An 11,486-nucleotide genomic window follows, 5' to 3' on the forward strand; every position below is an offset into this window, starting at 1 on the left:
CAGACATGTTTGGCACAGACAAAAGACAGCTTTTCAGGAGAAGCACCTCATACCAACTGTGAAACACTGTAGTGGAAATGTTATGGTTTGTGGTTGCTTCACTGCCTCAGGGACTGGACAGCTTACATTCATTGATTCAACTATGAATTCTGCATCATATCAATGAGTGCTTGAAGATAATGTGAGGCCATCTGTCTGAAAGTTGAAGCTGAAACGAAAGTGGACCTTTCAAAAGGATAATGATCCTAATCACACTAGTAAATTCAATTCAATTCAGTTTTATTTGTATAGCGCTTTTAACAACGGACGTTGTCTCAAAGCAGCTTTACAGAAATATATGAATTTGGAATGTAGATTTTAAATGTATGAATTTGTCCCTAATGAACAGGCCAGAGGCGACAGTGGCAAGGAAAAACTACCTGAGACAATATGAGGAAGAAACCTTGAGAAGAACCAGACTCAGAAGGGAACCCATCTTCATCTGGGTGACAACGGATAGTGCAATTATAAATAAATGCCTTCTATACTTCATGGTCAAATAGTGTTGTTTTGTTGAGTGTCTCCACTGTTCACTGACGGAGACTTGAGTGCAAAACTGTTTGTGGTAATTGCAGTGCTGAGGCTATAATAGTAATTGTAGTCCTAGGCATCATAGCAAAACTGTTCACATGAATTGAGGTCCAAAGCTATCTTTATGGTTTTTAGGTGGTACCATCCTCAGCAATCTCAATGACCTCCAGGCTGCCCCACATGGGGCTATCCTCAGCAGCAGCATGTAACTTCCAACTGAACTCCAACCAGAAGTAGGGCATCAGGATGGATCCGGTAGGTCCGGAGAGCAGAAGGGGTCAGGATCACTGGCATCTCAGGAGTATCATGTGTAGCTCAACAGAAAGAGAGCGGGAGAGAGAGGGAAAGAGAGAGAGATTATTAAGTATGCTTATTGTCCTGTAATGTTTAAGGATAATGTACTTTGTGTGAGTGCAAGCAGGGACTCTGCCAAGACTAGCTATGATAGCATAACTAAAGGGAGAGCCAGAAGATAATACAGATATAGAGGGAACATAAGGCGGCCAGCCACTCCACCGTCAACAAACCTGGGTGAACGTGTGAGACTGGGGTGGCGACAGCATCCAAACATCCCAGTTCACCAGAACACTCTATATCTGTGAGCCCTCTAGATCTGCTCCTTTACCCAAAGAAAATCTATTCACAAAAAGCTTGACTACACAAATATGTTTTCAGCCCGGACTTAAACACTGTGACTGTGTCTGAGTCCCGAACACTATTTGGAAGGCTGTTCCATAACTGTTTGACTTTGTAAGAGAAAGCTCTTCCCCCTGCACTTTTTAATCGAAGTAGGCTTGGATCATAAAAGACCAAAACTTTGCTTAGATACTGTGGCGTAAGACCATTCAGTGCTTTATAGGTCAATAGTAGTATTTTATTATCAATGTGAAATTTTACTGGGAGCCAGTGCAGTGTGGATAAGATCGGGGTGATGTGGTCATATCTTTTGGTTCTAGTAAGGACTCTTGCAGCTGCATTCCGGACTAACTACAGCTTGTTTATGCTCCTACTGGAACATCCAGACAATTACAATACAATAATCATTATAATAATCCAACCTAGAGGTGACGAAAGCATGAACTAATTTTCCTGCATCGTGTAGTGACGTTATATTTCTTATCTTAGCAATATTTCTGAGATGAAAGAAAGCTATCCTAGTAATATTATCTACATGAGTGCCAAATGAAGGATTAGGGTCAATAATCACACCAAGCACTTTTACTGCTGCACATGATGAAACAGAAAGGACATCCAGAGTTACTATGTAATCAGAAAGCTTACTTTTAGCTACACGTGGTCCTAGTACAAGTACTTCTTTCTTATCAGAATTAAGTAAGAGGAAGTTAATAAGCATCCAGTGTCTAATGTTGTTTACACATTCCTCAACTTTATTAAGCTGCTGTCTGTCCTCTGGCTTCTCTGAAACATACAGCTGTGTATCATCAGCATAACAATGGAAACTAATTCCATATTTACGAATAATTTGACCTACAGGTAGTGTATATAAAGTAAAAAGCAGTGGGCCTAAAACAAACTTTACCTCAGTATGCACAGAGAAATCTCCATTGACATCTACGAACTGATAGCGATCAGTCAAATAAGACCTGGGCCAGGAGAGGACTGTTCCCTTAATGCCAACAACGTTTTCTAGTCTATCAAGGAGAATAGTATGATCAATGGTATCAAAAGCTGCACTAAGATCAAACAACACAAGCGAGGAGACACAACCCCGATCAGAGGCCAGTAGTGGGTCATTTACCACTTTAACCAGCGTTGTCTCTGTGCAATGATGAGGCCTAAATCCTGACTGATACATTTCATGAATGTTATTCCTATGTAGGTCTGAGCATAACTGCTGTGCTACAACCTTTTATTAAGCTCTTGGAGATAAAGGGGAGATTTGATATAGGTCTATAGCTGGACAATTGACAGGGGTCGAGGTCAGGTTTTTTAATCAGGGGTTTAATTACTGCTAGTTTAAATGATTTAGGTACATAGCCAGTGCTAAGGCAAGAATTATATTTAGAAAGGTTTTGATTACTTCTGAAATAATCAGTTTGAAGAAACATGTATGTATCTACATGTAGGATCTAGTATACAAGTTGATGATTTTGATGAAGAAATTAATGAAATTAGTCCGGTCTCTCTAAGGGGAGTAAAACATTCTAATCGTTGATCTGATATTGCTATATTATCATCTACAGGGTTAGTTATAAAACTGAAAAAAATCATGAAATCTTCACTGCTATGTAATGGTTGTGTGCATGTGTCTGTGGTGGTTTTATTGCTAGTCAGTTTTGCTACAGTATTGAATAAGAATCCAGGATTATTTTTGTTATCTTCAATTAAGGTGGAGAGATAGACTTTTCTAGTAGTAAGAGGTTTTCCATAGTTCAGAAGGCTCTCCTTCCATGCTGTTTGAAATACAACCAATTTGGTTTGACGCCATTGTCGAATGGTCTGTTTTAAGGTGCGTGTTTGATCGTTATACCAAGGTGCTAGCTTTTTCTCTCTAATTATTTTTCTTTTAAGTGGAGCTACCTTATCTAGCATGTAGCGGAACGTTGACTCTAAGCATTTAGTCACGTGATCAAGTTCTTTGGGATCGGACAGGATCAATCCAATCATAGCTGATATCTCTGGGAGGTTATTGATAAAACTCTTTGCAGTAGCTGACATGACTGTATGTTTGACACGGTAGCGTGGCAAGGTGCAAATATTATGATCAATATGCAATTTAAACAAGATAAGATAATGGTCTGAGATGACTTCAGACTGCGGAAGTGTTACTATATTTTCTATATTTAATACATATGCTAGTATCAGGTCAAGTGTGTGACCACCATTATCATTGGGTCCTATTATATTCTGACTGACCCCTACTGAATTTAAAATGGACACAACCGATGTTCTCAGAGGGTCTTCCGAGTTATAAAAAATGAACATTAAAGTAACCAACAATTAAAGCTTCATCTAGGAAAACAACCAGAATCGAGATGAAATCTGCAAATTCACCAAGGAATTCAGAATATAGCCCTGGGGGTCTGTAAATAATAATTAGAGGTCTCGGTAGACTTATTTTTTATGACTACATATGTTATACTAGTATAAAGAACTTCAAAAGCTTCAAAACCCTCAAACATCTTGAAACTGAAAGAATATTGCATGGAAGCTTGGTCAAAAATTCCAGCAAGCCTGGTGGACAATTATGCAAAACGCCTCCAAGAAGTTATTTCTGCTGAAGGAGGCAATACTAGCTTCTGAGGCTAAGGGTGTACTTACTTTTTCCACAGAAGAATATCACATCTATTGATATTTCTGCTGATTAAATGATTGAAAAAGCAAAAATTCCTTGTGGTTTTGTTCAAGTATATCAACTTCATTAATAGGCACTGTTTCAAAGATGATCAAATGTTCGCTTGTCCAAATATGTCAAAAAAGCCAACAATTCCCATGGGGTGTACATATTTTTTCACACAACTGTATAGGCCTTTAAATGCAATCAGTCCTAATAATGTCACACAGATGTGTGTATATATGTGTATATAAATGCATTACAGTTAAAAAAAAAAAACAACAACAATTTTGTAATGTCTCACCAATAATGACGTATTGGCCACACCACTGCCCCCACTGCCACACCTCTGCCACACCACTGCTCCCACTGCCACACCACTGCCAGCGGTATGTGTTTATATAAATGCTGTCCTGTCTGTAAACCCATAATGAGAGTTAAAAAAGTATTAACCCAATGTGTACTTAATAATTACACGTGAAGTTACCCATTTTTGAAATGACAAAATCGAGTATGGATTTGTGATTCATTAAATACTTATTGCATGCTGTATTCCCATAGGATTCCTTAAATTACTCCCATAAATCAACACTTCTGCATTGACACGTGTTTATTTTGTGTCTGTTTTGACAAAATTACAACTTTTATGTCACTGGAAAAGCTAGATGTTTATTTGGCTTTGAGCTATATCAGGACATATATCAAGATTTATGATCAAGATTTTTTGATCAACAGTAGTGCGTGTTCTTTCATCTAAACTCTGACTCATCTAATTTATGACCGCATTTTCAAAGGCATCTGTGATCGTCATCAAAACATGCTTTGAACAACAGGGTTGCTGAATGCTTATAACAATATAATTATTGGCTGTTGGAAATAGTCAGATGCAGATTGCGAAATGACAGATGAAAGATTGATTATTATGGGTGGTCAACTCTTACGGTAAATATAATAAACTCCTCAATTTGTCAGGTAGACACATGCCCATGTAAAACAGGTGGCATTGCAAGAGTAAAGAAAAAAGCCCAGTCATCAGGTAGCACATAAGATAAACCCTTAACAATAAACTTTGTACAAGTAACATAAAGCCAAAGTTCTTACTGGTGGTTACAGCATATATTATGAAATACACTTTACAATACATGTTTAGATTTGCATACATAGAGCTAAGGTGATCTCTTGGATGAAGACTAATCCTAGGTTTACTAAGAATCATGATAAACAGAGAGTTCTCACAGAGGGAGCTATATAAATAATCAGATAATATCACAGTCCAAGTGTTAAAGAGTCAAAAAGGAGACTTGCTTATAAACACCAATTTAAGGATTAAGGCATGTAATATCCTGCTCTGTCTGGATTTTTGGTTGAAAATGAGCCAACCACATAAATATCATCACTGTGAGATTTGTTTTAGGTACGTTTTATGTAGTTTAAAGTTCTATCTGCAAGCTCACCGATAAATTTGATTTTATAAGGCTTTTTCTGTCAGCCAATCAACATTGATGATGAACGAAACATAAGCGGACTTTACTAATCAATATCAATGTTCTGTTTACACTGACTTGGAACCTTGGTATGGTGAACTGGAGGAGAAAGTATCTTTTAGTTGTAGATGTTCTACATATGTTCCGCGAGAATAATAAAACGCAAGTGTACAGTACAAATTTACTGTAATATGGTTTTGCTATTGAAAGCATAGCATGTTAGAAAGTCTTCAGCACAGTGGGAAGCAGTGGTGGCTTAATAATTACACGGTTAAGGCTCTGGGTTACTGATCAGAAGGTTGGAGGTTCAAGCCCCAGTGCTACCAAGCTGCCACTGTTGGGCCCTTGAGCAAGGCCCTTAACCCTCTCTGCTCCAGGGGTGCTGTATCATGACTGACCCTACGCTCTGTTCTAACTTCCTAATATGCTGGGGTATGTGAAGAAAAGAATTTCACTCATTATCAGTAATATGGCTAACATCAGATAATTTTAGCATTAAACATTCTAAAGTTATCAAATATATCAAATTTAAACATCCAGTAATAGATTGGTATAAGAATAATTTTGACACATTGAGTTAAATGCAGAATAACTAATCCTTCATTGTATCCTTTAGGGGTCGCAGTTTACGGCAGCGGGTTTTGTTATTTATGACTGACACACTTTTACAGTTTTTTACAGCCTCTGGTGGGCTAAGATATGTAGGGCAATGCCTATACCAGATGTGCAGACAGGGTGGCTACACTTCCTCTGACATCCTCCTTATAACGGTTATAGTTTTTTTCTGCTGAAGCTTTTAAACACACAGCAAATACACACTTGCTAAAGTTTTCTGTATATCAAATGGCTGTTTTTTTCCCTTCAGATTAGTTGCAGTGGTCTTTATGGAGATATGACAGTATGGGGGCACTAAAAGAAAACATCAGTTCTGGTCAAATGAAATTTATTATTTTAGGCACAATGCAGAGAGGCACATAATTTAAGATCACATAAAAAATAGAAACATTCTGTACAATTATAAGGACAATAGAAAATGCATTGTAATGACAAGAAAACTGTACACAGTGACTTACATCTTGTATGGAATATGAAATACATTCCACACACAACGCTGCCATTTTGATAATCGGCAGTAAGAGGAATATTTACATGTGCATGAATTATAAAGATGTGGCAAATTTCCTTTAAGCATGGAACAGTGCATGCTTTGAATGCTTTGTGGATTTGAATGCTAGCTTACCTAGGCTTTATGGTTTTATTTGAGAAATGAAAAAGCCTGGATTACCATTCTCCAGGTTGATCTGGCTGCAAAGTCCATTTAGCCGACTGTAGAGTCTACAGGACTGAAAGTTCTCTAATGAGTGAAATTCTGGACCTTGCAAAATAATGTAATAACTTAAAAATGTAAAAAAGTAATATTGTTAGGCAAGGTTATTTACAAGTGCTTGCAAAAGGAGGCCTCCGTCTACCTTCAGAAATTCCCATAGTTTTTTTTTTTTTAATAAACCTAGATTTTCCGCGGAGGTTCCTGCATCTGGCTTTGTCACAGGACTTAACCCATAATTCACACACCGCCTACTGCCTACCTGCTTATTCACCTCTCTGCATACTGTAACTCTTGTGACTCAAGTCATCTGAACTTTCTAAACAGTGATACGGGTTTAAAGCCAGTGTTTGTATAACAGTCCGATTTTGAGATGTCCATTACAGTAATCTGGCCCCCCATTAGGTGCCATCTTCAGGTGTTATTACCTCTAGGCTGTGGTTGTCATGATTTTGATGTCTAAGCGTACCTGATTCACAATTTAAGCACCTTTTTCAATCCAAGCCTCCATAGATCTAATGCCAAATTTCATTTACAGTCCCATAGGGGATACACTTTATATGTGTGAACTTGGGCATGCTCCGACTTTTTGTATTGAAGGGATGCTGACAGTGCAGTTTCTCACGCTGTTTGCCTTTTAACTTCTGTCAAAAGACTTGAGCAGGAAACTCATCAGAGCTCCCGTTTTACCTGTGACTGCTTGTCCCAAGAACTCTCAAGTGTTTGTTTAATTCTCAAAGGGTGCTAGTAGCTTCGGGCAATCTCCGGTGGAATTGCACCATGTTCCAGCACCTGGTGATACAATCAGTCTTTACAGTTTGACAGCTTTAATTTTTGGGGAGATGATTCGAATTGGGGAGGATGTGCCATTCCCAGAGGAGATGGTGGTCTCAAGGCCACGGTGAATGGCTGTCTCAGCTTTGCTTAAGCTGCACTCCAGGAAGGGTATTCCGATCTTCTTTACCTGACCATCTTCGTTGATCAAACAGCGACGACAGAGAAGCTTAATAATGGCCTTGCGCATGTCCTTGCTTGTCAGTGTGTATATAATTGGGTTGATCAGCGAATTGATCATGGCCACCCCCAGAAAGTAGTCCGCCTTGAACAAGATGCAGCAGGTTCCAGTTTGGTATACAAAGTCCAGCAGTAAGAGCAGGAAGAGCGGCAGCCAACAGGCAATGAAGGCTCCCAGGACAATGGTAACCGTCTTTAGCAGGGCCATGTACTGCTGTGAGCGGCGTGCCAAGCCCTTGCGCCGTAGGCTGCCCAACCTCTTCGTATTTCTCTTGACTGTGTGAAAGATGTGCCCGTATAGCACGACAATGGCCAGCAGGATAAAAATGAAGACAGTGACGCAGAACAGGACGTAGCTCTTGGCATAGAGTGGAAGCACGGTGGAGCACAGTTGTAGTTCCCCCATGCAGTTCCAGCCTATGATGGGCAGCACACCGAGCAACACGGCCAGCGCCCAGCTGGCACCAATCAAGGCAAACATGCGTTTGCGCTTGGTGCCATGATAGGGCTTCATCTTCACCATAGTGATGTGACGCTCAATGGCTATGGCCAACAGGCTGATGACTGATGCGGCGAGTGTGATGAAGACTCCACCCTCCCTCAGAAACCACAGCAGAGGGGTCAAATTAAGAGTGTTGCGCCCTGACATGATAATATTGACCATGTATGTGAATCCGGCCAGCAGATCCGACAGAGTCAGGTTGCCTAGTAAGTAATACATGGGCAGGTGGAACTTCTTGTTCTTCCAGATGGCCACCAATACAATTGTGTTTTCCACAACAATAAGCAGGCAAATAAGAACAAATGCGATAGCTTCTGGTTTGAGCCCATCCTTATATCTGTCCTGTTTCAGTTTCCCTGTGTAATTATAGTGGTATCGAATGACACTATTGTTATGGTAATCAGCATAAATGTTGAAGGGCCAATTCATTTTTTTTTTTTTTGATAGGCTAAATCTTCCTCACTGGGCTTTCAGTGCTGGATTACTGTTTAAAAGTCCTTTGGCTGGGCATCGTGCAGAAGTTGCTCAAGGACAAAGAGCTATTTTTGTTCTATGTTTGTCCATTTATGTTTTGTCCGTTTGTAAATTATTCCTTGTTTTCCAGTGGCATTATGTAGCGTCCCAACACTATTTACCCCACCAGAGGGCAGAAGAGCGCAACTCTGATTTCCAGACTCTACTTTCCAAAGCCCTATGGTGCCTAAACAAAGAAAAACCAGAATTAATGTGGATTCATGAAGAAAGTAGAATAAATTGAATATGGTGTGTGTGTTTATATATTATATTATATAATATTATACATTATATACCTGAAATCAGGTCACTATAGATGCTAAATTTAAAATAGCCTATGTGTTTATGTACGCTTCTTGAGAAATGTACACATTAGACTACTACATGAAAATATGAATAGGATATTACAGTAAAAAGGGTATTATTACACAAACTAACTGTCTTTATAATATTTTGAAAAGCAGTTATTAAAGGCTAGCTTCAGAGTGCATGCTCAATGGTTAAACAAATGTCAAGTTAAAATAAAAAAGTAACTGGCCCATATATATATATATATATATATATATATATATATATATATATATATATATATATATATATATATATATAAGTGTATTTTACCGTGTGCATATATACACAGTACAATACAATAAATTCATTAAATACAATTCAATAAATACAATAAAATACACATGCAATAGAAGGTAGCATAAAATAACTGTATGACAAAATAGTGCACGCCACGCACACACATCATATATACATTATTTATATAAATAACACACACATACAATACACAGTACTGTGCAAAAGTTCTAGGCATATGCAAAGAAATGCTATAGAGCAAAGATGCCTTCGAAAATGATTAAATTAAATATTTCTACATTTAAAAAAATACTGTGAAGAGCAGTAAACAGTAATAAATAAAACAAAGTCAAAAAGTTAAAAACAAAGTCAATATTTGGTGTGACAAAAAAATTAAAAGAAAAATAGTAGTCTCCGGTACAGTTTGTACAGTTTTATAAGGAAATGAGCTGTAAGTTTTATTGAGCATCTTGAAGAACCAGCCAGAGTTATTCTGGAGACTTTGACTTTCGCACTTGCTTCTTATTTTTGCAGCAAAACCCAGCAGATTTTACTGTGTTTTTTCTGTGAAAAGGGTCTCTTACATAATATGCTGCTTTCTTTACTGACATACAAACATTTTTCTATAACAGTTAATTTTGTGCTAGAAAACTAATGTTTGGAAATCTAAAATGTTTTTTTGTTTTGTACTGGCTTGATAATATAGAAGTCATAAAATAAAAATCTATAACAAAGTTTATACAATAAATAAGAAAAAAAAGTTCCATGGGATGGTTTTACAACATGAAAATGCTCCAGGATTTTTCAGCATTCCTGTGCCTCACTCAGACACATGGTAACATTTTAAGATCTCAGGTTACACTCGCTGAAGTTCACTACCCGGGATTTCAACGGCGGAAAGTAGGGCTGCATAATGCATCTTATGTTAATCATTATTGTGATATTATCAGTCTTTTCTAGACATCTTATAAAGCTTCAATGTGCGAGCAAAGTGTTAAAGTGCTCTCTAACCAGTCTACGAACTTTGTATTATGTGCTTTATCGACACACCAGATGAGAGTTTTGGATGAATTAAATGGAAATCATTTTGGTTCAGGACAATTTTGGACCACATCTCATGTAGGACAATATGTTTCTCGTAGAATTCAAAGCATACTGAGATTGCACCGTGTGGCAATATGTAGGCGGTATAATGTTGAGTCTTTATAGTCATTTTGAATGTAAACTGAAACTTTCGTACTGGACTGTGTGGCTATGCAAAGACTCCATTACATCCAAAATAATACACAAAATAAATAGAATTGCAAGAGCAATGAATTGCAATTTACAGCTCTGGAAATTTGAATGAAAGCTAGAAAGTTGAAGGTGTTCTTTAGATTCTTTCATTACACTGCCATTCAAGTAGCATAATCAAGAAATCCCTTGATTATTGTGTATTAATGCATACCAATAACCAATCAAATTCATTAGTGATTTTAGATGCCCTGATCTGAGATTCAGTAGTGCGTCTGAATGTGACAGTTATTCAACAAGAGGAATCAGATTTTTTGTTGTAGGACACCATGAAGAAAAAGAAACTCATGAAGAAAAGAAAAATTGAGAAACATTTACTCACCGCAGTAATGAAGGCTGAAGGTGGTTAGTATTGTGCAGCATGTGGGGAGTGAAACAGAGTCGAGACAGACAAGCAGGTCACACGCTGAACAGGAGTGGGCTGGACTTGATCTCTTTCTCCTCCTGCTCTGTTTTCACCACACTCTTTGCACCCACTCTCTTCTTGCTCTTTGCTTTCTCCAGCAACTCTTCTCCCAATTTAGTGGTTTTGAACTGGATGAATCGAATGCAAACGAGACCATAATTCAACTTGAGATGTACTTAAAAAGATAACTAGAATTGCCATTAATCATGTAGCCTATATTTTATGAGATGCTTTATTGCAGCTGGCAATAAAAATTTCCTCGTTGTTAAGGGAAATTAAATGTACATAAATGTACATGTACGCAAAATCAGCCAAGACGTTCGGAGTCTGACCTTTGCTTTAGTTTTGCACTGAAACCCCAAGGCAAATGTAGCTCAAAAGAAAGAAAGAGCTGAGCAAAGTCCATGCTAACTAATTTAAGCTAATCTTAAACCTGCTTTCGATACTGTATGTTTACATATACTGTTTATTTATATACAAATGGTCAAAAGTTTCAACTT

At 38.0% G+C, this 11,486-nt stretch overlaps 1 protein-coding gene across 1 annotated transcript; it reads right to left on the bottom strand.

Moving 5' to 3' along the window:
• Nucleotides 1–6,275: 6,275 nt before the first annotated feature.
• s1pr5b (sphingosine-1-phosphate receptor 5b) lies at nucleotides 6,276–11,056 on the bottom strand. Its single transcript, XM_017482369.2, has 2 exons — nucleotides 10,903–11,056; nucleotides 6,276–8,889 (listed from the first exon to the last, which is right to left on the bottom strand). The coding sequence occupies exon 2, from the start codon at nucleotides 8,616–8,618 to the stop codon at nucleotides 7,485–7,487; it is 1,134 nt and encodes a 377-aa protein (XP_017337858.1). The 5' UTR covers nucleotides 8,619–8,889; nucleotides 10,903–11,056; the 3' UTR covers nucleotides 6,276–7,484.
• Between the last annotated feature and the right edge of the window lie 430 nt (nucleotides 11,057–11,486).

Source organism: Ictalurus punctatus, chromosome 12, assembly GCF_001660625.3.
Source record: "Ictalurus punctatus breed USDA103 chromosome 12, Coco_2.0, whole genome shotgun sequence".
NCBI classification, from domain to species: domain Eukaryota; kingdom Metazoa; phylum Chordata; class Actinopteri; order Siluriformes; family Ictaluridae; genus Ictalurus; species Ictalurus punctatus.

Excerpts from the sequence above, each read along its gene's own strand:
- s1pr5b (XM_017482369.2), bottom strand. The coding sequence starts at position 8,618 with ATGAATTGGCCCTTCAACATTTATGCTGATTACCATAACAATAGTGTC.